Source organism: Terrapene carolina, unplaced genomic scaffold, assembly GCF_002925995.2.
Source record: "Terrapene carolina triunguis isolate 2854851 unplaced genomic scaffold, T_m_triunguis-2.0 Scaffold67, whole genome shotgun sequence".
In the NCBI taxonomy this organism is placed as follows: Eukaryota; Metazoa; Chordata; order Testudines; family Emydidae; genus Terrapene; species Terrapene triunguis.
In genome coordinates, this window is record NW_020664418.1 from 25,982,263 (window position 1) to 25,999,458 (window position 17,196).

At 40.7% G+C, this 17,196-nt stretch overlaps 1 protein-coding gene across 2 annotated transcripts in view; it reads left to right on the forward strand.

Moving 5' to 3' along the window:
• The window catches only part of ALDH1A2 (aldehyde dehydrogenase 1 family member A2), a 73,112-nt gene extending 57,721 nt beyond the window's left edge, over positions 1-15,391 (forward strand). For both annotated transcript variants that reach the window (XM_029910770.1, XM_024204926.2), the window contains exons 8-13: positions 2,412-2,514; positions 5,464-5,648; positions 6,528-6,692; positions 7,140-7,297; positions 8,152-8,226; positions 13,161-15,391. In XM_029910770.1, the coding sequence (XP_029766630.1) occupies positions 2,412-2,514; positions 5,464-5,648; positions 6,528-6,692; positions 7,140-7,297; positions 8,152-8,226; positions 13,161-13,233 (759 nt within the window). In that variant the 3' untranslated portion in view covers positions 13,234-15,391. The remainder of the gene's footprint in view (positions 1-2,411; positions 2,515-5,463; positions 5,649-6,527; positions 6,693-7,139; positions 7,298-8,151; positions 8,227-13,160) is intronic.
• The last annotated feature ends 1,805 nt before the right edge of the window (positions 15,392-17,196 follow it).

Genomic DNA, 17,196 nt, shown 5'->3' on the forward strand with positions numbered 1-17,196 from the left:
GATATGTAAGGAATTTCATGATAATGTCAGCACTCCATTTCATCATTATAGAGGTAAAGAAAAGATACTGAAGTTAATTTATTTTAAAAAAATCCACAGTCAAACTTGATAGTGGTATTGCCAGATACACAGTTAATCATTGAGTTACATGGAATGGTTGACAATTCCCTAATTATCCTGTGGGCTTTTTTCTTTGTTTTTTCTGGTGGGGGCCCTGGGTTCTATTTCATTTGCTTTATGATTACTCCAGTGCTGGCTTAACTTTCTCTAGCAGACTGACTTTAATTCTGTAGGTCAGCTTCTCTCCCATTAACCCCTTAATGCTGGCAGTCACAAGCACCTGGCCCTGTGTATAGAAGTTTAACATTGAGAAATATCAACAGCTAGGTCCAGCAGCACAGTCAAAGCGTAGCTGAAAGTTCAGCTGCTGATGGGATTTTTGCACAAGGAAAGACTGATTTCTAATGGCTAGAGAGAAGGATTGGGAATCAAACTGCATGTGTACATGTGTGTCAGCCAGCTACTGACTTGCGGCGAGGCCTTGGGCATGTAATTCTCATAGGCTTTTAGGCATCTAACTCCTTAGTTGCCTAAATACCTTTGAGGATCTGAGCCTTAGGCCCTAATTCAACAAAGCACTTAAGAACATGCTTAAGTCCATCCCTTTTCAGCAGAGCACTGAACCCTGTACTCATGTTTTAGTATATCAGGGCCTTAATCTCCCCGTGACTGTTTCCCAAACCTACAACATGGGCATAATAATACAGTTTGAACAGTGGAAACCACGCAGAAATCTGGTTAAACTAGTTATTGGGGATTTCCCCAGCACAGGGGAATCTCCAGGGAACATAGAGCAGGTGTTACGAGCTCCAGCTCCATGCTACGCGACCCTTCTGACATTGGCATAGGTGGCATGTTATAGGTATGGCTAGCAGAAGGTGGGGGTGGCCAGACTGGTGCTGCACTTTATTGATCCTCACCTGCAGAATCATCTCTTAGGGCTGCTCCAAACTACACCAGGGGCTGCATTTGCCTCCAATGGCCCCTACAATTGAGAAGGAGCAAGGGATCTTTGACTCAAAACCATCTTTGACTCCCACCCTTACTACCTGTTCTAGCTGTGGTGCAGCTTAGTATCTGGCCTGGTATGTGTGCACTGTATTTTGCCTGTGCAATCCTTCTGTAACTACTGTATGCTGCTAATCCTATTTATAATGCAGCTAATTTTAAGATGAGGTGATATACTCTGGTTTATAATTTCACTCTTCAAATTAGTTTAATTCTTTGGGGACTAAAAATTGAATGTTTGAGAGGGTGTGTATATATATATATACACACACACACATTCCTCAGAACTTATTTGGCTAAGAATCTGGAAAATGTCAGTGTTCAGAGTGGATTGCAATAAATTACAATACAATTAAAGTGATCGTATTACTAATTGCTGTACTGTATAAAAGAAGCATGATGGTGCTTATTACTAAAGAAGAACTCAATGCATTCTGCGCTAGTACAAGTGACTTTTTTTCAGTATCAACAGAAAGCGGTCAGCCTAAACCTCTTATTAATGGTATGGAAAACCCTTTGCACATACTCCATATATAATTAAAAAAACTGGCTTGTGTAAGAAGTCATTCCAGTTACACAGATTTCAGCTTAATTCTCCTATTGATCCTGGCAATAAAAAGACAGAAGAAAATGATCACTAAGCCAGGCTTTTCCCCAGCTCCAAAATGTACGCTGCCATGCCCGGTCTCTTGCAAGGAGGTTTATTTTCTTAAGAGAAGCCAGCAGACGAACACAAAAACAGTCTTTTAAGTCACTCCTTAGCCTTAGGCTTCAGGGCTGCCCCCTCTCCCCCCCTACCCTGAGGGGGCTCTGGTGCTCCTGGCAGTTTCCCAGTTTCAGTCAGCTCTGCTCCCTTCCTGGAGCAGCAGCCCCAAGCCACCTGGCCCCTTGCTCTAGGGACCCAGCACCCAAGTTAGCTCTACTTTACGTAACTTCTTTGCCCTTGCCCATCGCTGCCACCATCCAAACTGCCCACTAGAAGCCCTTTATGGGCCCAGCTGTAGCCCAGCCATCTTTAATTGGCTGGATTGGACTCACCTGCTCTGGTCCAGAGGCACTAGGCTTAGTCTATCCCTAGAGACTAGCTACCCTGTGACAAGAACCCAAACCTATTTCAGCACAGCTATTGAAGGGGCGTGCCTATTGACAGGTTTGTCCCATGTCTTGGCCACCCTCCAGCTCTGGGAAAGGCCTGGGAAGTTGTCTCTTTCTTACATGAATCTGTGGATTTGAAGAACCTGCTGGATTATTTAATAGCTGTGTCCCACTAATATCCAGAGCTTGCTAGTGCAGTTAACTGTATGACTGCATTGTGTGTAAAATGTTTCTCCATTTCCTTTCAGGTTGGGAAGCTGATTCAAGAAGCAGCTGGAAGGAGTAATTTGAAGAGAGTAACTCTGGAGCTGGGAGGGAAGAGCCCCAACATCATTTTTGCAGATGCTGACTGTAAGTCAGCACTTACGCATTCTCCTTAAATCTGACAATGATAATACAATCCGTGCAGTATTCCTTTTGCTATGCGATTTGATTGTATATTTTACACTCCTCTTGAACTTCTTAATTTGCAATGTGCTGCAGAATTGTGCACTGACAAAACATAACTGCCTTTGTCAGAGCCAGAGAGGGTAGCTGGAGGTTTGGCATCTAGGTAAGGTGTGTGCAGCTGGGAGTTAGAACATAAGAACAGTCATACTGGGTCAGAGCAAATGTCCATCCAGCCCAGTATCCTGTCTTCCGACAGTGGCCAACGCCAGGTGCCCCAGAGGGAATGAACAGAACAGGCAATCATCATGTGATCCAGCCCCTCTTGCCCATTCTGGGGCACACGTACCAGGCTAGATATTTAGGAGTTTTGGCACCTTATAAGTTGCGGGCAGCATTTTAAGATTGTGGGATAAGCACATTAGCTGGAAGTTTCTGCTAAAATGATCAGCAATTAAGTAGTTAAAATGTTGACATTTAAATTGTTCAGCAGGAGGTTTTGAAGTTAACACCTTATTACAATGAATAGGTCAGTTCACACCTTGCTTTGAGCTATTGTTTCAGGCTGCTGTTCAGACACACTGCACTCATTGCACTTTTGAAAAGCTTTCTTTGGCTTTGTCTACACTGGCAAAAATACACACACACACACACACGCCCTGAAAGACCAAAGTTCTGTCGATGAAAAGCACCGGTGCGAATAGCGCTTTATCTGCAGGAGCGCTCTGCTGCCGACAAAGCTATCACCACTCCTTGGGAGTGGAAGTTTTTTGTGGGCGGGAGAGCTCTCTCCCGCTGACAAACAGCAGCTACACTGCACGTCTTTTAGCAGCACAGTTATAGCGGCACAGCTGTGTCGCTAAAAGGTGCGTAGTGTAGACAAAGCCTTTGCAACCATTGGGGCTAGAAATTTAGGGTTTTTAACTAAACAAGAGAAATCAGTGCCACATGCCGATCAACAGAAGGATACAACCCTATGTCCACTTTCAAAGCTTTCAGATAGGCTCTGCAAGATTAGGATAAAGTTGAAGAACTCTCAACTACAGAGAGCTGGTTGGTATGGGGAAAAGTTACCAGCTCTACTGATATACAGTACTTATACAACTACAGTTATCCTGATATAAATCCTGTGTGGACACACTTATTCAGGTAGAAGAATGGCTTTTATCACGTTAAACACCTTCCCAAGTGACATAAACTACAGTGGCATAAGGGCATCCACACAGAGGGTTTACCATGTAACTATAACTGTTTTAATTCACACCTTAGATTATACGCCAAAAAAAGTTCCAATGCAGACAAGGCCTCAAGTCTTGCTACGCACAGACTTTCACTGATTTAACTCAACCAATGCAAACCCATTTACGGACACCCTTATTTTGGTTTGAGAGGTTTATTTTGAATTATTTAAAGCTATTCCTAATTAATTAGTTTAAAGCTATTTCTTAAAAAAAGCTAAATTGAAATAAGTGATTCAAACTGAAATTGTCCACATGCTTTTTACAACCAGTTTAACTAACGTGACTGAAATCACATCTTAAATTGAAGCAGGTGCCACTAGGCATGTAGAGAAAACTTGACAGAATTCTCCTGGATTGGGACAAATTGTTCTGCCTAAAGCTTTGTGATTTTAGGTAACCTGAAACAAGCAGCCAAAATATTAATTAATCCATCTCTACAATTAACACCCTTCAACAGTTGTCCAGTTCTTGCTCAAAGCTACCGTTTCCACGGACAATTGACAGGCAACAACTTGTTCTCCTTCCAAGCACTTATTACAGATCCCATATGCCATAAATGTTTCAAGAGCTTCTTTCCCTTCTTTCCCCTATATTCTCCTTGTCCTACAGAGAAATTTAAATATAAAGTACAGTTATGTTCACAGTGTATCATACAAAACAGAGGATCAATAGCAGGTTTTGGTCTCCTTGCAAATATACTACTGGCACCCAACCTGAGATTCTAAGACACTAGTTAAACATTGAAGAGATTTTGCTGGCTGTTACAAAGGAACTGTTTAATCTGTTTACAGAACAACGTGTGTGAAAGTTTGCTGATAGTGTGGCAAAGCCATAGAAACTACATGGTTCTTTGAAAAGCCACGAGAGGATGGTTACAGCCCTTCGGAGTGCAAAACTATGTTAAGAAAAGAAAAAGGAAATCAGTTAACCAGTTCTAAATGCTATTGTTCTCAATCTTTGTGGATTCTTCTTGGGAGATTTTGAATGAGTTTCAGGAAACAGTCTGAATTACTTTTTCAAGATGATGGTGAAAAGGAAACACATTTGACACGTTTCTTAGACAGGGTTTTCTGAAAATAAAGCATTGTTGTTGTTGTTTTTTAAATCCCCAAATTGATCATATTCTACACCAAACTCCAAAGTGCTGCAACTGACAGTGGGGTAATGGCTACCCTGTTGGACATTACTGCTTAATAAGGTGGTATTTTTAATCTTTATAAAGGCACATGAAATACCATGAGGGCCAAATTCTGTTCTAGGCATCTGTTGCACCCAAATAACCAAGGGTAGAATTTTTGTCCCTATGTACCTGATTTTCCTCCCACTGGTGTACAGGAGTAACTCCACGGAAGTCACCAGCATTTCAGTAATGTCAAACCTCATGTAAATGAGAGAAAAATCATGCCTTAATAGTCTACAGCATTTGATCTCTTAAACTTAAAACACATATTGTGTACCATGTTTTCACAGGGATTGTTACATAAAATAAAACGAATCCTCATGTATAGGACCATACCACAGTAATGTGTTTTTAATTTTTTTTTTAACCAAATCCTGTAATTCTGCTATGAAGTTATAAAAACTCAACACTAAATAATATGTCTGATGCTGGCTACAATAGCAGTGTGTGAATTACTTCTCACAGCAGTGTGTGGCTGTCTTGGTTTTGTAGTGGACTATGCTGTGGAACAAGCTCACCAGGGGGTCTTCTTCAATCAAGGACAATGTTGCACTGCAGGCTCGCGGATTTACGTGGAAGAGTCGATCTATGAGGAGTTTGTTAGAAGAAGTGTCGAACGTGCCAAGAGGAGAGTAGTGGGGAGTCCTTTTGACCCAACTACAGAACAAGGTCCCCAGGTAAAGAATAATGCGTCAGCTCTTCATGACACATGGGCACTGCATAGAGAGTATGGTGGTGCCTGTTTAGCACTGTGGTTCTCATTCAAACCACAGCATGTTTTGTGGCCAATGAATGCACGACTTGTTGTGGTACACAGGGATTGAAATAACAAATATTTTTAAAAGAATAGTTCCAAAGGGCCCAACCTTATCTGCTGCAGTGCAGAAGTGGGTCTCTCCCCCTTCATGGAAAGTCACATTTGCATTATATTATCTGAGCATACTGGCAAATTCTACAAAATTTGCTTCATAGAATTAAAGGTAGATTCTGTCCTTAAATCTACACCGTGCACCTCCAAGCTGTGCAATGAGCACATGCAATGGAGGGGCAGACTCCCAGAAGTCTCTGCTCTACGCTGTCATCTTTCAAAAAGTTCATAGTGCCATAATTGTGATTATTGATCTCCAAAAAGGAGTGAGTTTTGAACAAAAATTAGGCAGATTTGGAAAAATCGCTAAATTGCACTAAAAATTACCTATAAATACCTAATTGTAATTAAACCCCCCTGGTTGGATCATTTCTAGCACATCTGGACCTAAAGGCATGACCCACCTACCAACTGAACAAACGGCTCAGCTTCATTAGATGGAAGGCAGTAGCAGACTCATTAGCCTCACTATGTGGGCCAGCCACTATAGCAGGACAAAGACCATACAGGGTTAATGTGGGTTACACTATTCTTTGAGATGGGGAAGTCAACAGGAGTTGCAGGTATTTAGTACCTCTCAAGTTTGAGCCAAAGTGAGCATTTGTGAGCATGCTCTCAGACTCATTCTGGTTTGTAATCAAGAGTACTATCAAGCAGTAGAACTAACACAGCTTCTTCAACCTTTAAGATTGATAAGAAACAGTATAACAAGATCCTGGAACTTATCCAAAGTGGCATTACAGAAGGTGCAAAACTCGAATGTGGAGGTAAAGGACTAGGAAGAAAGGGTTTCTTCATTGAACCTACGGTGTTTTCCAATGTAACAGATGACATGCGGATTGCCAAGGAAGAGGTATCCACAAATTTCCTCTATGGGGCATAATCATTATAAATTTGGGTCTAAACAGGATTTAATTTATTTTAGGAGATAAAAGTTTTAGAGTCGGAATTTACTGCTGCAAATGGAATATGGGTCTTGCTGGGCAGTGGTGTGCGTCTCAATACCCTTTCGGGGTAGAGAAGTTCTCAGCACCTGTTTGGGTAAAGAATCTGTGTTAGTTAGCCACGTTCCAGAGCTGAGAAAAGTGAAAAGGAAGTGGATGGGATTCATTGAGTGGCTGCTCTTCCTAGGGCTCTGCTTTGGGGAAGCTCGCACAGTTTTGCAGGGAGCTGGTGCCGCTTATAAATACTCCTTTTGGAATTGGTAAAGAGTAAAACAGGAAATGGGAGACAGCTGGAAAAAAATGGGGATTTTTATCCCAAGGCTGTTTTACAAATTAACCATTAATCTCTGTTGCAGATCTTTGGGCCTGTTCAAGAAATACTGAGATTTAAAACCATGGATGAAGTTATAGAGAGAGCCAACAATTCAGATTTTGGACTGGTAGCTGCTGTCTTTACAAATGACATAAACAAGGCCCTGACAGTCTCATCAGCAATGCAAGCTGGAACCGTCTGGTAAGGCACCAGTCACCAGGCATTCCTGCTGTTGGAGATAAGGGGTTTGACTCACCATTGTGCCACCCTAGTTTTCCACCCTTTCCCAGGCCCAGTCTAGATATCTACTAACTGTAGAGGTAAAGTGTTTTGTCATCACCCCACCCAGTTTACTTATATAATGTGCCTTCCCCCATCTTCTTTAGATTGTAAACTCAGCCGCTGGCATGCTGGTAGGCACTGCTGAAAACAAATAATAGGAAATAATCATCATCATCCTAATAAAAATAATGTCCTGTGTTGTTTTCAGAATGGAGGAACCCTGTTAGATTTTTCTGATGAATGCACCAGGAATAATGCAGTTGCTGATGTTAAAGTACATACATCAAGAAAACAACAGGCACCCACTGTCCCTAATCCTTAGGGACTGACAAGCTCCATTTCTGAGGGTTAACAACAGCATGTAATTTGATATGTTAGGCCTGGATAAACTAAAGAGCCCAGAGGAAATCAGGTGGAAAAAGACAATTTCAAATCTAATAGCAAAGTGTACAAGGTGGCATTGAGGTTTGTTAACAAATTAACAGTTGGTTACTGAAGCTGAATTCAAGCTACTTTCCTTTTTCCCTCAGCATCTAAGGAGCTGACCCTGCTCCCTTTTGAAGACAATGGGAGTTATGTCATTGTCTGCATTGGGAGTAGGTTTATACTCATAAAAGATAAACTGCTTATGTTTCTTTTAATATGTTTGAAATTACTTAGTTACTACAAATAGTTGGCTAGTGTCCTTACTTCTATGAGTTTAGTCCTCCCAACTGGATTCCCAAATACATAACTGACAATGCACACAGATTTAGCTCCTTTTCTTTTGACAGGATAAATTGTTACAATGCCTTAAATGCCCAGAGTCCTTTTGGAGGGTTCAAAATGTCTGGCAATGGGAGAGAAATGTAAGTATCATATTATTCCTTCTAAACTTTGCTCAGATATACAAGTAAGGAAACATTAGTGAATTTTTAGAATGAAAACGATAGAGATAGTCATGTACCACACTGATGAGCGTGGTATGAGAAGACAGGGATACTCGTGTCTTGGTTGCATATACATTTGGCTTGCATGGCACTATTATTTTTCCCTTGGAGATTTTGGAACAGCAAGGTGACTTAGTGGGACTGTCTTCTCATTCCTAAAGAGAATGGAAGTTTCCAAATATCTCCCTGATCCAGGAGATTTTTCCTTGGACATATTAACTGGCAATTTTCCGGGAAGATTCCCATGTTGTCGTTCTTCTGCCATATTGCTTGCCTCCCTAGCTGTAACTCTTTGTATTCTTTTTTTCTGTCTCCCCTGTTGTTTGCCACAGTTCCCAATACTGGACCACCTGTATGTAATTAAAGTGCTATTTATCTCTTCCAGATTTAGCAACATTAAATGAAATCAGGCCTACACTAAGGCGACTCTATTAACACTTCCTAAAAAAATTCCCCTTCTGTTATGGAATATCTGTCTTCTTTCCTATTCCAGTTGGAAGTAAATGGCAGATCTCTTGGAGTGGAATCCCACCCTTAATCCTCTTCCTACCATACCTAGTTTAACGTCCTACCAGTATTAAACCCTCATGGAAATAGCAAGATATTTTATCAATTGTGTATGCAGCACATTTGATTATGTATTTGCTAATATATATGTATAACAGGCAAATTCCTGTGCAGAGGGCACATGAACCACTTAAGTCCCATTTAATCCCTGAAAAAGGCTTGTGGCTGACTACACATTCAGCAATAAAATCAAAATAAGGTCAAACTCTTTCAAACTAAATATGGTGAAGTAGATTCTGATCCATAAAATGGGCTCTATGCAGACAGATATATCTTCCCTTGTTAAGAACCATTTAGCAGAACTCATTCATGAGTGAGTCAGACTGTTCTCAGGATATCTATGCCTACGCTGGAAATGCTGCAGCTGGGCCACAGAAGCGCTGAAGTGTAGACAGGGGTTCCTCCGTCACCATAATAAATCCATCTCTCAACCCCTGGGGCTTAGGTTGGCTTAATTACATCACACAGGGTGTGAAAATTTTCAAGGCTCTGAGTAGTTAAGCCAACCTAACTCTGTAGTGTAGATCAGCCCTCAAACTGGCTAATTCTTATCATTGTGAAAATATTCCAAAAACACTGAGCACAACAGAGCACACTTAGTAGTACCTTTATTGAATGGGACTAGCTGTGAGAGTTAAGATATTCACGTGTACCTAGAGGGAGATTCTGAAGCACACAGAGGGCAGTTGCACAACCCAACCTTTATTGAAAATCAATGGGAGTTGGGCACTTGATTCCCATTCGTGCCTTTGAAAAGCTTTCCCACAGAAAATAGTGTTTAGATCTGATATAATATTTGTCTCCCCCATAAAAAGACACCAGATGACAACTCTGCTGTGAGTTATCATTCTAGGCATTTAAGAATCCTCTGACCAGGGTCCATCGTGTCTTTTATTCTCTCTCCCCGCCCCATGTGCGCACGCACACACACGCACATTTTACTGCAATGTCAAGGTTTTAATGTTAAAATCACAAAGTCAGGGAATGAAAACAGTGAAGGGTCTAACTATATATTTTGCTATGTTGCGCATCCATATGTTTTATGGGATATATTTTACTGCACAAACAGTAGTAAGCTACACATTTAATTAGAAAAATAGGACTAGGAAACACGTTATATAATATGTGCATCACAACTGAGTTAATATTATATTAGAGTCAGGTAATAACCATGTCACCTTAATGTTGCATTAGCAAGGTTTGATTTGGATTTTGCATTTCATTTCCTAGATTTTTCTGCAATTTTTTCATAGGTAGGAAAGAGTGAAAGTCAATACTCCAGGTCTGCTACACCAGTTTTACACTCACTTTGCACAGGTGTACCTGATGACACAAAGTGAAAAGCTATGGAGAATCAGACCTTACATACATATGAGATTCGGGTCTATTGTCTACTAAGGCTGCCCCTTTATAATGCTCTGGAAGTGTAAAGAGGCCTTAAAGTGGTCTTAAGTTACAGTTACATTCCTATTAAGGCCCCTTTACACTGCCAGAGTGCTGTGAAGGTGACCTCTTGTAAATGAGAATCAGGCCCATCATATTTAGTATGGCCATATTAAATTAAAAATGACCCAAAGAAAGACTTTCTGATTTCAGTCCAAACTTTCCCAAAGGAAGTTCAGTTCTACTTCAGCCTCATTGTCTATCGTTGAGTTAATTCGTAAGGTCTAGATTGAGGTTTTCAGCTTGGTCCTGCGCACGGGGCAATGCCCAGCTGCACTGCTCAGAAGGAGCCAAGAAGGAATATCCCTGGGTCACAGTTCCTTTCCTGATCATCTCTTGTTCTTGGGGGGAGGGAGCGAGGGAGCATACATTATTTCACTCATTTTTGGAGTGCAGCTTACTTCCCCCCTCAAACCTGATCAGCTGATAGAGGGGAATGGAATGATGGCTCTGACCACTCCCTGCGCATTGACTCCTCCATTTTCCCTCTGCAAGCATTGGGTGTGCAACACCAGCTCTCTCCTTGCTCCCAGAACTATGATCTGGTTAGGCCTGCGCATGGCCATGCACTGGGGCTTTCTTCCTGCTCCGTACTCTCCTGTATGGCTATATGAGAGGTAGGGACAATCAAGATAAGCTTATAAAGGGGCATCAACTTCCCGGTAGCTCTAGGACTCCTCACATTTGTCTATCTTCTCAAGTTCAAAACAGAAAAGAAAAAAAAAGGTTGTGAAGGCCCATATCACCCCCCATTATTTTGTTTGCTAGACCAGAACAAGACAGCGGCTGGCAATTGTGGTATATAAAGGCACTGGATCTACTCTGGCTGGGTTAACTATTGACTCAAAAATGTGTCCAAGGGGTATTTGGAGCCAAGTTTCAGCCCTACTGAATCAAGCAGAAATGTTCACACAGAGTGACTTATTAGCATTAGTTCTTCAGCTCCATGGAGCTCTCTGTGACAGCCTCTACTGAGCCATTGGGGAACGGCTCTGTGGCTCAGCTAAGTTTGATAAATGTTTTGGTCATTGTGCGGAAGACAAATCTGAGGACTTTCTGTTGCAAGTTGTGGGGGTTTGTCCAATTGAATGTGAAACTTAATTGTGAAGAATCCTCATTAGTTCATTTCCCTTCGTGAACTTAGTTTCTAAAAATTAATACAATGCTTACTGAAACATCAGTTAAATATCAACTGGCTAAGTCAGGTGTAAGCTTTACTGTGCCAACAGGCATGTTGGAAGGGTTTCAAAACTGCAGGTGGGGTGGAATGACCTGATAAATATCAACATCTCTGCACAAATGAATTAACACTCCAAAGGGAGGTCAGAAGGGTCTCCCCCCGGGGAAACATTTGTGTGTAAAAATGTACACTTTGGAAGTAAATTCAGAACAGGCTATGCAACATCAGGAGCATACCCAGGGGTTTTATAGTGGACAACCTCTGAATAATAACCCCCTCCCTGTTTTGAAAGCAACATTTATTAAAAGGGGGGTTCAGGAAAGTCCCCCTGGAATTTTCTTAATGGTGTAATTTAGGATTACGTTCTGCGCTGTTGCATAAGGAAGAAGGAAAGCTCCAAATGCCAAACAAACTCACATGAAGTGCAGTTACAGGAATTCTCTAGGTTTTATTCTTACAAATAAGGAAACTAAACTCAGTGCAGCCTCTTGCAAGGAGACATGGGGTCTAAACAAGGAGCAAATGCCCCTACGCCTGGAGAGCCTATGTGTGAGACTCCTAGTACCAAGCCAGGTCAAAAAGATGCTCAACTCATGTACTTAGATTGTAAACTCTCAGGGGCAGAGCCTATTTTTGTGTCTCAACACGAGAGGGCCCCAATTCCTGATTAGAGCCTATAGGCATGACTGCAATGCTAATATCAAATAATGACTTGTCCGTCACCCCAAATGTATGGAGAGGAAAGGAAACGAGCTGTTCCTGAGGGAGAAAAGGATTAGAGTCATGCAGTGGCCACTCCAGAGACTTAGCAGAATTGCCCAACAGAGGAGCTGGGCCAGAGCCAGTTACAGAAGAATCTATTCAGTAACCAAGACAACACCAATACCTTAATCTCCATATTTCCCAAGTAGTAGATATATCCAGCAGTATCCAATCCCAGGTGGATGAGAGTAACTAACCTTTAAGAGCTTATAGGCTCAGTTAAGTGCCACTGTGCCAGGGCTAAACGGGTTTCTGGCTACTGGACGTCTGGGTAGGTTGAACTCTGCAGTGGAGTACATGCTAATGCCCTAAATCCCTGCTACTAGGTATTTACTCAGTCTCAACCTCTGTAACTGCTGCTACCTCCCCTTCCTACTCATTGGACAGGAACCAGCAGGGATAGAAGACAGGCAGGTCAGGGCTGAGCACAGCTCTAGTTTTATGAGTAGTTCCGTTTTCCTGCCATTCACTCCTTGGCTTCTCTTTGTAGAGTGCTAACACAGGTGCCAGTTGTGCTGTTCGTTCTTGGCATGTGGCTATTTTTCCTCCAGGACCTGGAAGGGATGGAGACCATCAATTCATTTTGCATGGCTCCATCAATGGACAGTGGGTGCTTCTAGTCACTACTATCCTGGACAGGATTCATAGTGGCTCCACACCTCATTACCAAACCCTGGAGCTGTCCATACTCCTCCTGACCCAAACTGGGACTTGACAGTCAGTGGTTTTAGAAGATAAAATTAACCTTAATCCAGTGTTAAATACACAATATAATGATGCAACTGTGCTTTGGTGTTCAGGTTATATCATAACTTCATCAAGTAACCTTCTGCTACGTATTATGGCTGGAAAAGGAACTAATGCATGGACATGAGTTGATAGGCTACCATTTGTTTTCTAGGGGCGAATGTGGATTGAGAGAATATTCTGAAGTTAAAACTGTGACAATAAAGATTCCTCAAAAGAATTCCTAAGAAGATGAAGGAGCATGTTGTGCAGAACAACATGTGATGCCACCCTCAATATTCCTTATGGGACCAGCACTCAGGAATAAAAAGTGTTGTTACGCAGTATATATTTAAGATATTAAGTTACAACATATATACCAGGCACATAATTGCATACAAAATGCAAACCAACTCTGTATTGTTTCATAGCACTCCACTGGGAACTCCCCTCCTCCCCGCTTTTTTTTTGTAAATCAAATCATGCAGCAAGAGTTAAAATTGCAATTGGATACTATTTAATAACTGTACCACTATAAATCTGTTAGTTACACACAGAACAATCCTTTGCATACATATGCAAAAAAGGCAAGTTGTTTTAAAATCATCTTCTCAAACAAGGGCTGATATTCTTATATGGTGCTTTGCAACAGATCTCATTTGGAGGCCACCATTTTAGCCATACATAACTGACCAAGTATCACTGATGTCCTTTAATAACCAAAAGTGAACTATTTTGAATTGGAGCCAGCCAATATGGTACATTGGCAACTTTGTAATCAGCATGATATTTTGAAGTGGTTAGACTTGGGGGAACTAATTTATTGTATGAATTACTAAATTTGGAAGTATTCTAGTTAGCATTGAGGTTTGATTTCCATGAACACGCAGAGATGGTCTGATATTCATAGTGCATCTTAACAGTTATTTTATGTCTTATTATAGGTACCAGCTCACTTATAAGATTTTTAGAAAGTTTTACCATCCTCCCACAAGTGCATGGCTGGATGGGAAGGAGATCCCAAAGGCTATACAGAACTAGTTCAGCTTTCTGCCCCACCCCCACGCCCCCGCGCGTGCCATGAAATATCTGCATAGACTGACTCTGCAGGCTCCTAGGCCAGCAAACTACTCATGATTACAGCAGATGTTTCAACTTTGGCACGTTGGGAAATTGTGATGTATTCATTGGAAAAACCCGCCCGACAAGCTTAATTTTACAAAAAGATGGCTTGCTGTCCTCACCCTGCTGGTGAGCCCCAGAAGAGCTTAATTGCTGCTATTGGACTTTTCATTAATTACACTTTTGTTTTGACACAGCACCAGAATAAGAGCAGGCCTATTTAAAAGTGAGACGTTTACAGTACACTGCCACACCCAATGGTCCCAGAATACCTCCTGATTCCCAGTTAACAAACTGAACATAAACTTAGCAGTCTTTGTCTTTTTCTTCTTTCCAGCTGCAGAGTAACACTCAAGCGCCAGTTTGGGGGGGATGTTTTATGTTAACAACATTTATTTAAAAGTACAGTAAATATCCGACTGTCGCTACATTATGTGAAGTGTAAGGACAGAATTATAGCCTCATGTGTTTAACAGTTTGTTTCCTAACCATAGGCTCCATAGGCCAAGGTGCTGAGCACTCTGGGCCCAATCCAGCAAATCATTTAGGCACTCACTTAACTTTTACGTATTGACTTCAGAGGGGTACTCCTGTGCGTGACGTTAAGCCTGTCCTTAAATGCTTTGCTGCATCAGGACCCAAGTGCCCAGCACCTTCTGGCATTGAACCCCAAAAGCATTTTGTATTTATAACTCATGCCATTTCCCGTGTGTGTTTTTAAGTACTATGTAACATGCTGTTATTCACAAGTGATAGTACATTTGCAAACAGAGCTGAAACCAAGTATTCCTGAGTTGTTACATGTGAATGTCATGTACTCCTACTGTAGTGTATGCCAGAGTAAAATAAACATACAGCAAATAACAAATTAGTTATCTTTTTAACTGCAGTATAAAATGTGAAAAAGGAGATTTTATTTCTTTTCTGCTATTTACTTAAAAACAAAACAAAAAGAAAAGAAAAGAAACCTGTGCTAGCAATAAGCATTTATATTGTGTATTCTTCTGTATTATTTGTGTGTTTTGTATGTCTCTGTGTTATTTCAATTAAATTCAGGTAAATAATATACAGCTGCCATTTTTTCCCCAGCTTTTGTCACTGTTGCTACATTTGATGTACATGAGTTTGTGAAAACCACTTTTTTGAACAATGTACCATCTGCATGTAGTCAACAAAACATTTTTTCCAATCCCTGCAAGTCTTTGTTACAGTTTATCATGTATATAGTTATGTTATTAAAAAAAAGTAAAAGGATATGAAATATTTTCTATGAAGTTTTCCATTAAAAAGGTTTAGAGAAAGATTTTGTAGCCTGCGAGAGTTCTTTGTTGTTAATGGAGCCAGGGGGGAAAAAAGCATTACACTAGTGAAGGGACTGCTCTCACAGTAGCTTTATTTTCATTTGCAAAAGTGAATGAAGTAAATGGCCAATTATGTTTTTTGGAATATTTTTGCAGCTGTATGAAAAAAAAACCATGTGAATTGTGGATCCAGGTCACAGCCAAAGTTCATCCTCGCCCTCTGTGCTCATAAAGTTTTGCTATCGGTGACGGTCTGAAATCATTTGAACCAGTGGGGCATCCTTGCAAACTGTTGCATCGCAGCTTGAGTTTTGGATAAAGTTTAAAAAAAAATGATGATGACTTTACTTTCCCAGTGAGTCACAGATACAAATAAATTAACACCACAATCACTTATGGACTGATATTCCATTGGCCTTTAGTCTCTGAAGCCAAAAGGGGCAGTTTGAATGTCAAGGCACTTCACAAGCAGTAGAATTTGCATTCTATGGTATGTACAACTCCCCCACAAACAATCGGACAATCCCTTAAATTCCTCACATATTTTCATTGCCCAGAGCAGTGCTCATGTTTTGAAAAATTGCCTATTTTGCTAAGATAAAATAGATATGGTTACATCACTATTTCCTATCACTTGGTTTGGCAGAATTCAATTTTTGTTTTTTTTTTAAATAATTTTGATGTATCATATCAATGTTTATTTTTTAAGCTTTTTAATCCATTTAAATTTTCACAGTTGTGCAAAATTATGGGTTTTAAGCATTTTTTTAAAAGCAATTTAAATGTTCACAGTTGTGGGAAATTCCGGGGAGGCGGTCAGACAATAATTACTTAATCTCACAGTAGCTATTGAGAGTCAACGAGTTAAAACTTTAACTGATAAAACACAAATTGTCAACATCACCTATCAACAGCTATAAAGTAACTATCCTTAACTCAAATGCTAATAAGTTTGCAAGCAGCATTTTTCTTACTCCATCTAGCTGTAAATTTTTATCATGATCAATTGAAATATTTTTTCAGTTTGTGTGTGTACGGTGAAATTGACGTTTCCTGATGTTGAGCAATAAAAATCTAATCTCTCCATGCCTAACAATTGAGAATACCTAGACTAAACAGAAAATACTGGGGTAATGTGATTTATTTAAACACATTTTTAAGGGCGACCATTATACATAGGGAACCTTAATAGGATAGGAAAAGAGGAACCATTTGGTGAGGAAGTTGTTTTATTGGAATAGCAACTAAATTGCAATATGAGAGAAAAGGACACAGTTATTGACAAATGCTGGGAATCAGGAATGTTTTTAAATGTTGCAGGGCTTCATTTCCACTTGCTTCAGTAGGTAACAAGCAATAATTCCCCATGAACATACATCTGGACAATCAACACTTTCCGCTGTATCTCAGTATTGATGTGTGTTCTGTTAAGCTAACTATAGCAGCATTCTGACTGCACTGTGCAGCCACAAATTGCTCACACAAGCAATAGAAAGTTGGTGTAAAGAAAAACAGAGTAGGGCCCAATCCTGTACCCCTGACACCAATGGAAGTTTTGCCATTCAACATCACTGTGTGAAGAATCCAGTCCATGTATCCCTTAATGAAAACAAGCTAAACTAACAAATGCTAAATGAGCACCGGTCCCTGCCAGAACAGTGAGTGCAAACACATTACCACGCATACTATACTGCAGAAATGCTTAGTTTTAAAAGATGCGCAGTCACACAGATCTTTGGGAGGAGGCTATAAGATGAGGAATGCATACTTCCCCCCTGGGGTTTCCAC